This window comes from Oncorhynchus masou, chromosome 26, assembly GCF_036934945.1.
Source record: "Oncorhynchus masou masou isolate Uvic2021 chromosome 26, UVic_Omas_1.1, whole genome shotgun sequence".
Lineage (NCBI taxonomy): Eukaryota > Metazoa > Chordata > Actinopteri > Salmoniformes > Salmonidae > Oncorhynchus > Oncorhynchus masou.
Window position 1 is genome coordinate 18,604,898 of NC_088237.1, and position 17,883 is coordinate 18,622,780.

The window sequence follows — 17,883 nt, forward strand, 5'->3', positions numbered from 1 at the left end:
CTGGTACTGTTCAGTTTATATATGCTACCCCTTGGCACCGTCAGAAAGCACAGAATTGATTTTCACTGCTACGCAGACGATACACAACTTTACATTTCTGTGTCACCAGAGGATTTTAGCTACAGGTATAAATTATTATTTAAATACTTGGTTAGCTCACAACTTCCTCCAGCTAAATCAAGAGAAGAATGAGGTACTTATTGTTGGAGCCAAAGCCCAGAGAGAAAATCTAGCCACACATTTTAATTCACGGGCAATAAAGATAAAACAACCAGGTAAAAAAAAACTATGTTCTTTCAGATTCTGAACTAAATTTCAAATCACACATTAGGAATGTGACCAAAATAGCTTTTTTACCATGTGAGAAACATTGCCAAGGTGCGCCTGTTTCTCACTCAGGCTGATAGAGAGACTCATCCATGCTTTTATTTCAAGCAGGCTTGACTACTGTAATGCTACAACTGTAATGGTCAACTGCAAAACATACAGAATGCTGCATCACGGCTACTGACCAAGACCAGACGGAGAGTACACATTACACCAATTTTTAAGGTCTCTGCGCTGGCTGTCTGTGAGTTTTAGAATTCATTTTAAGATTCTTCTATTGGTTTTTAAATCTATCCACGATTGTGCACCTCAATACATGTTAGACATACTTTTATGTTAAGGCCCTCAGGTCCAATGACACTGGCATTTTAACTATCCCAAAGCCTAGGACCAAGAAGCGTTCCATGTCTGAAATGTGCTATTTAAATAAAGCTTGATTTGATTTGATAACCCGAGTATTTTCTTGTAGGCTTCTTACATTGTAAAACATTTAATAAAGTGACTTCAGCTCAACTTACTTATTTTTTTCTTCGAAGAAGACGCACAAATATTTCGGGTTTCAGCATGATTCTCATAAGAATCCATCCCGTAAACAGTGCGCACTCGTGCAGAATTTGCGTCCTAGAATTAAAAAGCACGGAAACCAATAGTTATATACCCACTAGCTACTGTGCTATAGTGAAAAATGAACAAAATACAATATTCCGTCTTATGACTATATACAAATGACTAATATGCTCTAATAAGCCTGTCACGGTCAGACTTTCACAGGTGTAATAGTTGGGGTTTGTTTCCAGACCAGCTGGAAAAGATCCAACGTGAACGCGCACACAATTTATATTCTTAAAACCAGGTGTACAACGGCAAGTGTCCTGTCCTCTTATCCCACCATTGCATTCATTATACGGGGGCTGGGAGGGGGGTTTAGGGAATGCACGTTCCACGGGTCGTCGGAGGGAGATTGGGGGGTCTCCCTGGAGATGTTGCGTCCCTCAGGGAGTTCAGCCTCCTGGTCCATCTCCAAGGTGTCATCCAGCTCCGGCATAGCCCGGGAGTCCTCATCCTCCTCCGTCTGCCCCAGCATGTTGTACGGATCTGAAGGGTCAACCACCCGGTTTCTCTTCTCCCGGTGCAAGAGGCGCTCCAGTGGCACCGTGTTCTTCTCCGATAGGAAGAGGGAGGTTTGCGGTAGATTCTGACCCACCGTGAACACTTGCTTTATCCCTTCCAAGTTGAGCAGAATACCAGTTCTGCAAGAGTAGTACACGTCGCGGTGGTTTTCCAATAACTTGTGGTTAAAAAGACAGTCTTCCTTGTGGCAAACAGTCTGTAAACAGATACATTTAGGTAAAAACTGCAATTTAGAAACGTATATCCATTAACTTAATTGTTTAAGTGTTGCTTGAGTGCTAAACACAAGAACGATTCGACCAGTGTAAAACAAAACAAAAAAGGATAAGATATAGGCTGTGTGTTTGGATAAAAGTGGTCTGAAATCCGTGCGTAAAAGCGCATTAAGTTCAAATGAGGAAAAAGTGCCATTCAATTATCTCACGAGTCTTATTCTAAATGTTAAGAAAACATGTATTTCAGTTCCATGGATAATGAAAATTGGCCTTTACTTACAGAGCTGAAGGGGTTTCCCAGGGCATCCATGCAAAGGTAGCGGTTACTTTTGACTCCAAGTATCGCCACGCGCTCTCTTGTTTCCGCCTTCAATACAATCACACCTGTTGACAAAATGAATTGTGTTAGCCTATAGAAGCAGATTAAAGACAACGACTTAAGACCAAATTTCAATCAAAAAGAAACGACAAAAATGTAATAAGAACTTACTGTATGAGCTTCGAAGTGTAGTTTTGCGCACGTGGCCATTTAAACGGATCTCAAGGTAGAAATTGTTCACGTCTGAAGACGTCTGCAGGTGTACGTATCTTCTCGGATTCCCCCAGTTGGATCCCAGGAGAGGTGATGGGTTTGGAAGGGCATCCACAAGTCTAAATCCCTGAAGAACAGCCAGTAAGAGCACAAGGACGGCGTCCGTCATCCCAGATGTCTTGGTTATTTCCATATTTTCCCCAAAGAACACAGAAAATGTATCACAGAGATTCGGATTTAGCTGTAAGTTCTGCCGCAAACTGTTTGCAAACTTCAGCTGATCTGATGGTCCAAAGTTTGAGAACGGCTCTATTTAAAGGGACCCAAATGCCACTCCTGCTCACATCCTTTAGCCTACGCAGCGCTCGCCCCCAACGCAGATGTGGGTCTTTCTCTTCGCGGAAGGAAGGGGGTGCAACTCCACCTGACTGTTTGTCAATAGGTATTGGTCACCAAATAACGTAGTAGTCTCATTGAGCAATGTCTGTACAAAAGTGACGTCTTTTTTTTCACGCATTAAAACGTTCACAATCAGGATCCTTGGACTCATGTACCCTCTGTCATTTCAGTGTGCGAAATATACCCCTCTATCCAGTAAGCATATTATAATTACCTATTAACCATATTTTTTGGAGGTATAGAAAAAAAACAATAAGTCAAGGTTAAGCCCTTTATTGGGTCTAGTTTTACCCATTTTATAAGGCTAAAGATAATCTATACAACCAATTCCCAAGGTTTCCAGCCCCTAATCTATACAACCTATTCTCAACACCATTCTAATGTTTTGAAAACGTAATTTTATGATAGTAATTGAACATTATGGTACAATCTGTTTGTATTAAATGATACGACAACATCTTAGACTCAGATACATATTTGACCATTTAAAAACACATATCTAATGTAGTGCTGTATTTCTATTTAACATGTTCTCTTTAATTATAAAAACATAAATCCATGCCTAAATAATACTAATTAAGCTCCAAATTAACATTACACTGTGTGTATATGTGACGATGAGCTGCCCCCTTAAATAACTTATGGTTGTTGGTGCCGACTGTCCATCACAAACAATTCCACCATTACAGAGTTTGACCAGCAGAGGGAACCACAAGGTAATCTATGCGACAATGTGGACGGCACAGGGGGTCCTAGTGTCGGACCAAATACAAATAAAATGACCAGCCATAACTATCTTATTTCATATATGTAGAATATAGCACTTACACATTCATTTAATTATTCTGTTTCTATGTTTTATGTACTTGGTCTTTTTAAGCACCTGACTAAATTAATTTCCCCCTGGTGGGACAATATAAAGTTGATCAAATCTAATCTTCAGACATGATGATTTCATCTTAGACACTTTTCCAAGCATGAACTACTGCAGATTTGCCTTTGTTGTTGGTGCTTCAACATAAGTGTTAGCATTCTATAAGGGGGTTCCGGGGTAACATTTTGCAGAGCAGTGCCCCTGAACCTTAAAATAGTAGATCACCTTAAGTATTGCAATAGGCTGTAGAGGGCACAGTGCACTGGTCAGTGTGCATTACACACTATATGTTTGGTAAGTCACTCATCTTTGTGTGGGAGGTGCTAGGAAGAGATCAAGTTGATCTCTCCTAGGTGACGTGTACATTATTCTCTGTCACCTTTAACAAAGCCATCCAGCCCCGGACTCAATAAGAAACCAAGAAAACAACAAGTATAAAACAAACGTTTATTGGTATCTCAGGAATACAGTAGAATGCTGTGCACAGCACATACGTACAAAAATAAAAGGAAAAACATTTTCAATATATTAGTATTCTTACGTAGCCTCATCAGTTTTTCAGAAATAAATGATTGCAGAAGTCTACTATTTTACAATCGTCATAACAAATTAAAACTAAGGCAGAAGGTGAGGTATATGTTAACAGAGAGAAGGGGCATAGGTGGAAGCTCACTCCCCTTAGTGCAGGGGTACAAAACCACGAGAACGAAAGTTTTGCCGAAACACACAAGGGAAACACATGCAGACACACTCCCAATCAAGCTTGGTGGGCTTCAGACAGCTTTAAGAGTTAGCGGAGCATGATAACAGGATGCCTTCTCTGCTGAAGTTCATTGACGCATTTCACAAATCATTTTCAAAAAGAACTAGAATTTATTGCGGTCGTATGTTTTGGTCAAGTCTGATAGGGAACAGAATATCAACCGGTAATCTTTAGGCTTCCAGCTTTTAGTTGCCTCACTATCCCGTTACCATGCTCAGACATAGGAAAGACAGCATTTTATAAGCTATTAAGATAGCAAACTTTCACTTTTCACAAGCAGCACTACTTTCAATATTTTCAAGATCTCTGATAAGGTGCACCTTTGACATCTTGTTGACTTTGAGGGAGGGTGTGCAAGACTCACACACACACACACACACACACACACACACACAGACACACACACACACACAGACACACACACACACACTTCACACCCTGGTATGTTGACATGAGGATTTAGCTGTTAAATGAACTCACATTGAACTTATTAAATACATATTTGCCTCACTTTTATCAGAACAATGTATCTGATTATTATTTTTTTCGTTTTAACTTTTACCCATGTCAAAAACTATCCCAGAATGTTTTCATGTAATACCACATGCAGTCAAAGCGGCAATAAGTCTTTAGTCTGATCTCTGAGAACACTTTTTAACCAATAGACAAACAACAGGATTTACTTCCAGTACATAGATCCTCATTACAACATGTTAGGAAAAGGAGATTTGATCCAGGCCACAATACCGTGTGACAGATTCATTGCATGTCCATAATAATCCATCCTAAAAAAGTAAGTTCCTGTTGCACACCACTAGTAAGTGTACAGGTAGGTAGGTGCTGCCCTTTAGAGAAAGCTTCCATCAATCCTGAAAATAACCTCAACGGACTCTTGTAAACTGTGGAAATTGTTTAACAGTTACTCTGCAATATGAAACTCCCTTGCAATACTCCAATGTGCCACTAAAATCTTTAAATAACCGCTCCAAGACCTCTCTGTAAAGACTGTGAAAGTGTAAGGGAAGGGTTGTTTTAGATAGGATTGGAAGCTCTTGTCCACAGTCTTTTGATATCAGAACCTTGGTTCTCAGGCAGAGCCAGGTGATTCCTGAAGAGCAGTTGGTTGGTTGACGTCACAGTGGCCCACAAGGCCTGCTGTAGAGACAGAGAACTGGGAGGATAGAGACTTGCAGTGACTTTGCTCTTTGTCTCAAGTACTGCATCAAGTCTGCAGAGGTCCCCTCCCTGGAAGTATTTGGATGTAGGCTACGCACAAGTGTGTGAGGGAAGGGGTGTGAGAGGAGCAAAAATGAAATCTGCATTCACATTAATGCAGGGTAGATGCATCAAACCAAGTGTTTGAACTTCGCCAAGAGAAATTAAAGACATAACTCAAACAACTGTAGATCTCAGACACATGTATTCTCAGCCAGGTAATCAGATATGAAAAGTGACAATGACAGTTGTATATATATTTTTTCAAAGCTACAGTCTATGATTCAAAAAACAAAACACTGCCGAGCCACTAGTTTTTATAGTTTTAACCTATTTTTACAATTACATTGCTCACAAACAGTGGAATAGACCAAGCTTATATTTTGGGTTCTGATGGGGTAAGACTGTTTAACTAAGGTCATGAGGCATTTCTATGTTATATTCTTTAAGAATAAATGGCTATAAAGGCTCATTACATTACATTTGAAGTCCAAAACTGGATGCACCAATCACAGACTGTAGCTTTAAAGCCACGTTTATAAGGGCAATTAAGGACAAGATGGAATCTTGGAGACCACTGATGGTCTTTCTATGGAGACCATTCAAACAGTGCATAAAGAATTCCATAAATAAATAATCAACCCAGCACAGCCCTGTATGTCCCTTTAAAACCAATCAACTAGCTTTACATCAAATTCATTGCAAATGAATCAAATAGAGTGATAACACTATCAAATAGAGACAAACATTGATTTGATGGGAGGTGACCCAAATAGCAGACCACCCTGGACACAGAGTCAGGGTCAACACTGGTCCATGACTCTGACCGTGAACTTAAAAAGGACTAAAGCAGAAGAGGAATCTCCTGGGTTACTGCTGGAATCCCAAGGTCCCTCCAGCCCCATGGGGTTTCACAGGGGTATCTGAAGACCGGGGTGGTACTGGTTAAAGGGGAGTATGTGGGGAACAGCCAGTCATCCTGGATGAGACACATTCTTGTAGGCGATTCAACAAACAGAGACAGCAGGCCGCATCCCATAAGTCTTTCCTAGGTTAAAATAGTCCTGCTCCTCCTCGGCTCCACCAAAGAGAACATTCCCAGAGGGTGACTTGGGGTCGGGTAGAATGAGAAGCCTCAGTTTTCAAGTAAGCAGCAGAGGAAAGAACACTATCAACTATGAGGCACTGCACTGTCCTTCAGTCCAGTGCTGCACATTGACTCCAGGAACTGAGCCTCCCGTAATTACATTTAAAACCATCCAACTACCGCTTCCAACAACTTTCTGCCACTGCAATGGTGCTGCAGAGCACACTGATCTGGGATTTCACCAAACACATTAACAAACAACTAAATAAATAATAATGTATGGGAACGATTCTCACCAACATAAAAGACATCAGGCACCATCATGGATGGTCACTGTGCAACCTGAACTACGCAACTTGTTCCTGGTTCTTTTTTTCTGTTTCACATTTGTCAATATTTACATCATTTTCCATTGGCTTAATAGACGTGTTTATGTATGGCGATGCACAAAAGCTTGCAATTTTACATTTCACACACTCACCCAAAGCCAAACGCTAAAGCTTTTGGATATGTCAGCAGTGTCCCAGTTTGTGAGCAGATACATGTTCTATTGTGCATTCTTATGCTAGTCCCTTTTTCAGTTCATTTCAAGCCATGACGCAAAGGAGCTCTGAGACAAAGGAGGTTTAAATCCAGTCTGTAACACATAACTGCCCCACCATGTTTAAATAAACTTGTGGAGAGACTAGAGTCTCACATGGCGGTTAAACTTCTACTGTGGGTGGGCAACTGAGTTTCTCTACCTCCCCACACTCATGGCTGAGTTCTCCTCTAGTCTTCTCTCTGTGTACCAGAGTGTATATTACTTAATCGATCTAATAACAGAAAAAGAAAATAAACCAGAGATAGACCTGCCCCCCCCCCCCCCCCCCGACGCCCTCCTTAGAGTGTCAGCCCTATTTCTGACTACAGTGGGTGTCTCTTACATGCAAGTTTAAGGGGGCCACAAGTGGGAACACCAAGGCACCTTCACATCGTGCAGCAAGGGAAGTGCATTTAAGAAGTCTCGTTCTCAATCCCCCTTTTTGCTTGAAAATAGCAAACCAGCAAGTGCTCAAAGGTCTCAGAAAAAGGATAAACTAAACAGGTATTTCCTTGAGCATACAGTAACTCCATGCATCTCTTTATCCAGTCAAGTGGTTCTCTGAGGTAATAAAAAGTATCCATTTCACTCCTAAAAGCTAAGGATATTAGTCATCCACCCCGAAGACGGGGTGAAGCAGCCCCAGTATCTGTGAGTTAGAGATGTCTTTAACGCCCAGGAAGCTCCGATTCAAACTTCCATTAGACAGCTATGCAAGCGTTATAATGTCAAAATATGTTTGTTATGGAGTTTGACTGAGCAAATATATAGTTTGGCTGAGCAACTATCTTAATTTACTCAAGTTACGACCAGTATGTACTTCCAGAAAAGGTGTTGAGAAGCAACAGAAAAATGCCTATTCAGCACATCCAATCACTCATTAATGCCACGCACAGGTCCAAAGTCTACAACGTCTCAATATATTGGAGGTGCGAAATAGGAAAAAAATGTTAGTTGCTTGTAAATCTTTTGTTTGTCCTTTTTTGGAAGTCCACACCGGATGTAACGGGATTAAATGACGATCGTTTCTCAGCTGAAAGTATTTTGACATTATAACACTTGCAGATCTGTCTAATGGGAGTTTGATTTGGAGCTTCCTGGGAGTTCGAAAGAAGACACGTCAATACTCATCATCGACATCTCTAACGCACAGATACTGGGGCAGGGTGAAGCGTACTTCCATTATGGCACGCATCAAAGTAAAGTGAAGACTAGCAAAGCCTTTACACTCCTCAATCGATAATGATATGTGATAAGCAGCAAATAATGACACATACATAAGTTCTAATACAAAGGTAGCTATCCAAATATACATATATAAAGATAATAAATACTTGTGTAGTTTTTGCAGTCCTTTTGTAATGGTGTATATGTATACTGTGTAATTCTATATTACCTGGGAGAACATCCACATGTGCAAATTAGTGAGTTATTGCCAACTTCGATCATAATAATCGTGGGAGGAAGTGTGTGACAGTCATGGCGGTGGTTGCCTTGTTGCCTCTCTTTGCGCGGCCATGTTTGCTGAGGGCAATGTAGGAGCCCTTGTAAACCGAAGACTCGTAGGCATTATAGTTGTTTGGCAGCAAGGTCTCCTTGAACTTGCACTCGTCCCGGAAGAATTTCTAAAAATGGCAAATGGAGAGACAAGGTCAACAAAAATCTCAAGTTAGGAGGACCACAGGATGAACATTACACTACAAGCGTGCTTTGGCAAAAGCTTAGATGGATGGCATAGTTTCTCTTGCTGCACCAGACCACATGACACAGTTCAGTAGACAAATATTGTTGGGGAACATTTGAAATGGATCATATTTTGCTCATTATTAAAGGGGCAGTGCATTCAAAAATCTAATTTCCAGTTTTTGTAATGATATTTCCAAACTATGAGGTTGAAATAACGCTCTGAAATTGTGAAAATTATGATAATGTCCTTTTAGTGTAAGAGCTTTTGGAAAAAAAACGGCTAGAATTTCAGCCTGTTAAGGTGGGATGGAGTTTTTGGCCCACAGCATGACATCATAATCTGATCTGGTTATTCTGACCATTTTTGTTTGCATATGTATCCTCCTACTGTGAAGGGGTAAACGGGTCAGGCTCTATAGTCTAAACGATCCTATCCACCAATCATGGTTGTTTATGTAAATATATTTAAATTTGTATCAACCCACCTACATGATCAGACTTAATTTCAATGGCAAAAGTGAAGTAAATTATAAAAAACATATTTTGAGTTATTTTCCAAGAAATAGACATACAGTGATAATTAAAAATCTTAATTAAAAAGACTGCATGCTGGCTTTAAATGACCACTTCAAACTTCTAAAACCATATGCTCTATATGCTTTCTGTTGTAAAGCAGTCATTCATATTCAATAATTCCCAAGTTGTATAGTAATCATTTTTTTGACAATTTTTCACTTTTCATGATTCAAGTATTGGGTTTTCTGCCAATCTAACATAAACATACAGACAATAAACTATTTCAAGAGTTTTCAAAATACAGAGGAAACAGAGGACTGGACTAAATGTGGTTAAAAAGAGTACAGACACTCCTTGTTCATCAACATCATGATGAATCATTGCCTGCTGATTTACAGTGTCTCGTCAAGCTGAACATATTAAATACATTTCAGAAAGTTGTAGATCTCCACCACTGCAATAGATTTGGATGTTTCCTGCAGCTAAACACTACACAGTTCAGTCAGTTTCTCAACCCAGAAGGCCAACATCGCGAGACTTCCGGAAGCCCTTGCGAGGTCAATGAGAGAAGTGAAAAAAAATCTTACTTAGTTTTTAATTTTCTCGAAATCTGACACTTCCATGTTGTAATTTTTGTCAAAAACAACTTTATATCAAAGGAGTGCCTTTGATTGGTGGCCTGCACATGCGCAGTTCGACACCGAATGACCATTAGTACCGATTATGTGTTTCTGCGCATGAGTTTAGCTAGCCGACGTTGCCATGACATCACCTACAAGCCTGATAGGGGATTTCTATTGGAGATGCAGTTTCTACATACAGTAAAACTTAAATTAATAGCCAGAGCGGTTTATTTGCTTCAATCACCGAACACAACTGGCGCATACATTATAACACTTGCAGATCTGTCTAATGGGAGTTTGAATTGGAGGCTTCCACTTGAGCAAGGAATCTATTGCTCAATAACATGTTGAAAAGACTACCACACTTTATTGTGACCAGTATGACCAGTATAAACATTATAATAACACATCCATTGCAGATCAGACTTGCAATTTCAGCTTCAGCATCTTTCTCTCACTCTTTGTATCCATTGTAATTGAGGCGACCATGTCAACCCACACTGCAGTCTCATCCATAGCAATACTGTTGCTCTCCTGTATCTTCTATTGCGCAATCTTTACCATTTGCACTGAAGTTCACTTGCAAACAATGTATTTAGAACCATCGTTTATTTGAAGCATGCCCGGCTATTAAAAGGAACAGGCAGTTATTTGAGACTGCATTTAATTTAAGTTTTATGGCATCTTCATACTCAACCATCGTTGACTGCAGGACAAAAGCAGGGTGCAGTTTTATAGGCTAAAATGTCAGACTCTAATGTTTGCCAATTCAGACCAATTTACAACAGTAGGCAAACACTGTGGTGCAATATTTTCATTCAACAATGGGCCATAAAATCAATCTTGATATAATCAATGCTAAAACTCCTTCACTTTAGATTAGTAGTCCTACCATGAAAGTTGATTGATTCCTTCAATAAATAACTTCAGACATTCAACTGCCAGAAAAGCAATTAGATGATTGATGGACTATTAGGCTAATGTTAACTAACGATTTCAATAAGCATCGGTTATATCGTCTTATTCAACAGATCATATTTCAATAATACTTATATGTTTGTTATCGTTTACAAAACCCATTTCCATTATTCTACACGGGCTACAGAAAGACCATACTGAAACAAGTTATACCCTGGGCAATTGGGAATTATGAATAATTTATAATGGATTCATTCCGTGCTTCATGAACGCTCCCATCAGTGAGGTAATATTTGATTCACAGAGAACAAAATAATGCAGAGGCTCTACTTAACGAAACAAATTCTTCATAAAATATCATTTGTAAAAACATATTAACAAAGAATTTAGCTAATCTCAAACACATTGCGTTTTTCTCCATCTCTCTTAGAAACAGCATGCCCGGCAATAGAGGGAAATACAATTGCGCACACCTACCGTTCCATACAACCTTCCTCTGCTGTTCATTGCGACAAACAGCTCACTTCTCACCCCATACATACTTAGCACTCCTATCTCCACCGTAGAGATCTCTATTAGACCTAGTCAAACAAAGCATGGTGTTATACAGAGGAACCTTGTCAAATTGACATTGTATCAATGCGTTTGATTACAGTGGAACAAAGGCGTGCATGATGCAGCGGTGGGTGTAACCTTGTAGGTGGCTACTCTGCATGCATCGTCTTTGTTCTGTATCATTTGTGGAGCAATGCTGTTCATTTCCTATTGCCCAAATAAATATATATCATAACTGCACTTTCTGACGTGCAAGGCAATCCTCTTCTGGGCCACAGAAGGAGCCAGTGTAAAAATAAGTTGGCGTCTATATTGGTCCAAGCATTCATGTCATGTTTTGGCCTGGGAAGATATTTAGCACTGACTGATACAAGGTTTTTTAATAGATTTGTCTTTGCTTTGAGAGACATTCAATGTTGTCGACCCCAATGATTAAATATCATGCAAGACCGACAAGGAGCTCTCAAGTCGCCTTTACTTGGGACCGCTCATATTATATGTTCTCTATTGAATTACATTTCAGGATGCGACTCACTGTACTGGTTCTCATTATGTACACCGTTTATCCTGCCGTCAGGGAGGATCTGCAGGTGAAATCCAATGCCCACATTGCAGTAAAGTCGCCGCACTCTCTTGATGCCCAGCAAATAGTCACTCTCCCAGTTCATGTCCGATTTCGACCCAGAGATTCCCAGAACAGAGCGGGAAAAGAGGGTCTCCCACCTTTGCTCCAATAAAGTTGCATTAGTCCTGCTTGGAATCGGATATGATGACACAATCCCCAATAGAGACCCCAAGAGAACAATTGCAGTCAACGTCCAGTGCGTGCTTGCCTCGTTGCACATACCGATGAAGAACCTTTGCGCAATGGCCATCCAGTTTACCTTCGGGGCACGTGGTCAAAGTTAATGGCCCTAAAAATACCTCTCTTCTTGTTTTTCTTCCTTCGGCATGGCGGTAAAGGCTTATTTTTGGAAGGCAGGTCAGGTCTTCTGGCATGAAATGACAGCCCGAAAGAGGAGTAGAGAAAGGAGAGAGTGTGACAGAGCTTGAGGTGGTGGTGATGATCATCTTTTGCAGCTCCGCGCCTCTCTCGATAGGCAACGCTGGCTGTGGAGAATACCACTCACCAAAAACCTATTTCACCTTGCCAGGCACTAGCATTCTTATATGACATCACTCTGACTTCATTGCTGCCCGTCGAAGTGAGGGAGGGGAGAGAGGAAGTAAAAGTTGCAACCCAGCAAGTGTATGCAGCAAGCGCTGAGCTGCAAGAGAGTAAGTGCAGCCGCTGTCATCTCACATGTGAGATGGGGCAGGGGGAGAGGAGTTTCATTGGATAGAGTTGAGCAATCATGGGATGCGATGGGGTACTTTGACCGAGCCCAAATTGGGACGCTGGTCATATGTCTGACAGGCTGCTTCCTTATTTAGAATGAAGGTGTAAAAACAGTCCAGTAGTCACCGGAGAGCAATGGCAATCCTGTCCGCCACTTCCTTCGCTGTTTGTTCAGGAAGTTTACACAACAACACATTTCGGAATGCCTGGACATATTTCTTATTATTATTTCGGAATGTCTGGAAAGTTTATTATATAGAGAATGCACTTGTCACCGATTAAAAAAGGAAAACCTATATTAACATGTCACAGGAATGTGAGTGATTTATCTGTCTCCGGGTTCCCTCACCCCCTCAAACTTCGGGATACTGGAAAACGCGGTGTTATTATCAGCCTTGAACAGACTACATATGCCGCGGGGAATGCCCATACGTCAGAGAGTGCCATGCTACGTGGTTCCCCAAGTGCTCTGGGTGCCAAGGAGCACAAGTCAAGTCATACCTTGGCAACCACTAAGAGGGGCGCTGTTGCTGATACACAAACAACAGTTATATGAAAGCATTGCTTTGCTTTGGCAACATTTTCAATTTGAAAAGACAAAGCTCTTTTGTCAGCTTTTGTCAGCTATATAATTCATATCTGTACATTTCTTAAAATCAGAATGTAGACTGGTTTCCATGAGAAATAAGATTTTAGCCTGTAACATTGCATTAACATGTTATTAGCAAATATTGCATTGTATTTGTATAGGTCTACAGGAATGGAGTTGAGTAGCCTGCTTTTTGTAATTCCAGAAGTGGATATGGACTGTTATTCTATTTGTGAAATAACATAAAACACTCCATTACTATACAATAAGCAATGACTGTTGTTAATGTTGTAACTTCCAAAAATGATTGCTATAAAAATTCTAAATGGGACAGTTGAAGTGGGGTACCAAAGAGTCAGAGCATTCCAATAATTTTCACAATTATACAGTTCAAGTGAAAGGGGAACAGTAGAATAGGCAAGCATGGCAAAGAGTTTATTCAGCAGGCCCTCAGTCTGCACAGAGGCCAACAAACAGTTACAGAGGCCAACAAACACTTACAGAGGCCAACAAACAGTTACAGAGGTCAACAAACAGTTACAGAGGTCAACAAACAGTTACAGAGGTCAACAAACAGTTACAGAGGCCAACAAACAGTTACAGAGGCCAACAAACAGTTACAGAGGTCAACAAACAGTTACAGAGGCCAACAAACAGTTACAGAGGCTAACAAACAGTTACAGAGTCCAACAAACCGTCACAGAGGCCAACAAACAGTTACGGAGGCCAACAAACAGTTAGGGAGGCCAACAAACAGTTACAGAGGCCAACAAACAGTTACAGAGGCTAACAAACCATCACAGAGACCAACAAACAGTTACGGAGGCCAACAAACAGTTAGGGAGGCCAACAAACAGTTACAGAGTCCAACAAACCGTCACAGAGGCCAACAAACAGTTAGGGAGCCCAACAAACAGTTAGGGAGGCCAACAAACAGTTACGGAGGCCAACAAACAGTTAGGGAGGCCAACAAACAGTTAGGGAGGCCAACAAACAGTTAGGGAGGCCAACAAACAGTTACGGAGGCCAACAAACAGTTACAGAGGCCAACAAACAGTTACGGAGGCCAACAAACAGTTACAGAGGCCAACAAACAGTTACGGAGGCCAACAAACAGTTACGGAGGCCAACAAACAGTTACGGAGGCCAACAAACAGTTACGGAGGCCAACAAACAGTTACGGAGGCCAACAAACAGTTAAAGAGGCCAACAAACCGTTACAGAGACCAACAAACCGTTACAAAGGCCAACAAACAGTTACAGAGGTCAACAAACAGTTACAGAGGTCAACAAACAGTTACAGAGGCCAACAAACAGTTACAAAGGCCAACAAACAGTTACAGAGGTCAACAAACAGTTACAGAGGCCAACAAACAGTTACAGAGGCCAACAAACAGTTACAGAGTCCAACAAACCGTCACAGAGGCCAACAAACAGTTAGGGAGGCCAACAAACAGTTAGGGAGGCCAACAAACAGTTACAGAGGCCAACAAACAGTTACAGAGGCTAACAAACCATCACGGAGGCCAACAAACAGTTACGGAGGCCAACAAACAGTTAGGGAGGCCAACAAACAGTTACAGAGACCAACAAACCGTCACAGAGGCCAACAAACAGTTAGGGAGGCCAACAAACAGTTAGGGAGGCCAACAAACAGTTAGGGAGGCCAACAAACAGTTATGGAGACCAACAAACAGTTAGGGAGGCCAACAAACAGTTCGGGAGGCCAACAAACAGTTAGGGAGGCCAACAAACAGTTAGGGAGGCCAACAAACAGTTACGGAGGCCAACAAACAGTTTCGGAGGCCAACAAACAGTTACGGAGGCCAACAAACAGTTACGGAGGCCAACAAACAGTTACGGAGGCCAACAAACAGTTACGGAGGCCAACAAACAGTTACGGAGGCCAACAAACAGTTACGGAGGCCAACAAACAGTTACAGAGGCCAACAAACCGTTACAGAGGCCAACAAACCGTTACAGAGACCAACAAACCGTTACAAAGGCCAACAAACAGTTACAGAGGTCAACAAACAGTTACAGAGGTCAACAAACAGTTACAAAGGTCAACAAACAGTTACAGAGGTCAACAAACAGTTACAGAGGTCAACAAACAGTTACAGAGGTCAACAAACAGTTACAGAGGCCAACAAACAGTTACAGAGGCCAACAAACCGTTACAGAGACCAACAAACCGTTACAAAGGCCAACAAACAGTTACAGAGGTCAACAAACAGTTACAGAGGTCAACAAACAGTTACAAAGGTCAATAAACAGTTACAGAGGTCAACAAACAGTTTCGGAGGCCAACAAACAGTTACGGAGGCCAACAAACAGTTACGGAGGCCAACAAACAGTTACGGAGGCCAAAAAACAGTTACGGAGGCCAACAAACAGTTACAGAGGCCAACAAACAGTTACAGAGTCCAACAAACCGTCACAGAGGCCAACAAACAGTTACGGAGGCCAACAAACAGTTAGGGAGGCCAACAAAAAGTTACAGAGGCCAACAAACAGTTACAGAGGCCAACAAACCATCACAGAGGCCAACAAACAGTTACAGAGGCCAACAAACAGTTACAGAGTCCAACAAACCGTCACAGAGGCCAACAAACAGTTACGGAGGCCAACAAACAGTTAGGGAGGCCAACAAAAAGTTACAGAGGCCAACAAACAGTTACAGAGGCCAACAAACCATCACAGAGGCCAACAAACAGTTACGGAGGCAAACAAACAGTTAGGGAGGCCAACAAACAGTTACAGAGACCAACAAACCGTCACAGAGGCCAACAAACAGTTACGGAGGCCAACAAACAGTTACGGAGGCCAACAAACAGTTACGGAGGCCAAAAAACAGTTACGGAGGCCAACAAACAGTTACAGAGGCCAACAAACAGTTACAGAGTCCAACAAACCGTCACAGAGGCCAACAAACAGTTACGGAGGCCAACAAACAGTTAGGGAGGCCAACAAAAAGTTACAGAGGCCAACAAACAGTTACAGAGGCCAACAAACCATCACAGAGGCCAACAAACAGTTACAGAGGCCAACAAACAGTTACAGAGTCCAACAAACGGTCACAGAGGCCAACAAACAGTTACGGAGGCCAACAAACAGTTAGGGAGGCCAACAAAAAGTTACAGAGGCCAACAAACAGTTACAGAGGCCAACAAACCATCACAGAGGCCAACAAACAGTTACGGAGGCAAACAAACAGTTAGGGAGGCCAACAAACAGTTACAGAGACCAACAAACCGTCACAGAGGCCAACAAACAGTTAGGGAGGACAACAAACAGTTAGGGAGGCCAACAAACAGTTAGGGAGGCCAACAAACAGTTATGGAGACCAACAAACAGTTAGGGAGGCCAACAAACAGTTACGGAGGCCAACAAACAGTTACGGAGGCCAACAAACAGTTTCGGAGGCCAACAAACAGTTACGGAGGCCAACAAACAGTTACGGAGGCCAACAAACAGTTACGGAGGCCAAAAAACAGTTACGGAGGCCAACAAACAGTTACGGAGGCCAACAAACAGTTACGGAGGACAACAAACAGTTACGGAGGCCAACAAACAGTTACGGAGGCCAACAAACAGTTACAGAGGCCAACAAACAGTTACGGAGGCCAACAAACAGTTACGGAGGCCAACAAACCGTTACAAAGGCCAACAAACAGTTGCTGTTGATGTGCCCTTGGGGAGGGCGCTTGGCCCTGGGTGCCTCTGTGGGTCGCTCTGGATGGGGGTGTCTGCTAGATGATTGGAATGTAATGTACATTTTGAATGGCTTCACTACAGGTAGATTGTATGTTGGAAAATTCAACAACACAAAAAAAACAGTTACATAGGCGCTTTGCAATCTTCACTCATTAATCTATATGAGCTGCCTGTGCACAGCGCTGTTCAGTGACCGCGGTGCTGAATCAGCGATTTTCTGTTTTCTTTCCACTGATTGCTGTGTTGTCCATGGTTCCGAATGTTTGGCTGCACTGTTCCGTTTAGTTCGTTCTGATCGAGGTACTGTCCATGGTGCTGAATGTTTGACCGTACTGTTCTGTTTTGTTCATGCTGATCGGGGTAGGCCTACTGTCCATGGTGCTGAATGTTTGAGCGTGCGCTGTTCTGTTTACTTCGTGCTGATTGGAGTCCTGTCTGTGGTGCTGAATGTTTGAGCATGCACTGTTCTGTTTACTTCATGCTGATCGGGGCTCTGTCCATGGTGCTGAATGTTTGCGCGCCGCGGTATTAGGGGGTATTAATATGCATTGATGCATCGCCTAGCCATGCTAGCTTTGTCCAGAGTGGCTCGTCATGTGGTTTCTACCAAGCAGCAGACAACATGCTAGGTAGTGCTCGGTATCAACAGCCAATCCGGTAGGGGCTTTAAGCTATAGTGAGCTTCGATTGGTCAATAGCCCCGCAATATTGCTGAGTACTTGCATAAAGTTCAATTTTCCCCAACTTAAGTCCCGCCTTGGTCACGCTCCCTCGCCTACTTTGCTTCTCATCACTTTTCTTCCATTGAAAAGGA

General features: G+C 42.0%; 2 protein-coding genes across 2 annotated transcripts; both read right to left on the reverse strand.

The window, feature by feature from the left end:
• Positions 1-1,207: 1,207 nt before the first annotated feature.
• LOC135514553 (fibroblast growth factor 23-like) lies at positions 1,208-2,398 on the reverse strand. Its single transcript, XM_064937978.1, has 3 exons — positions 2,164-2,398; positions 1,954-2,057; positions 1,208-1,654 (listed from the first exon to the last, which is right to left on the reverse strand). The coding sequence occupies exons 1-3, from the start codon at positions 2,396-2,398 to the stop codon at positions 1,208-1,210; spliced, it is 786 nt and encodes a 261-aa protein (XP_064794050.1).
• Positions 2,399-7,937: 5,539 nt separating this feature from the next.
• On the reverse strand, positions 7,938-12,333 carry LOC135514554 (fibroblast growth factor 4B-like). Its single transcript, XM_064937980.1, has 3 exons — positions 11,960-12,333; positions 11,347-11,450; positions 7,938-8,751 (listed from the first exon to the last, which is right to left on the reverse strand). Exons 1-3 carry the CDS (start codon positions 12,297-12,299, stop codon positions 8,572-8,574), a joined length of 624 nt encoding a protein of 207 aa, XP_064794052.1. The 5' UTR covers positions 12,300-12,333; the 3' UTR covers positions 7,938-8,571.
• Between the last annotated feature and the right edge of the window lie 5,550 nt (positions 12,334-17,883).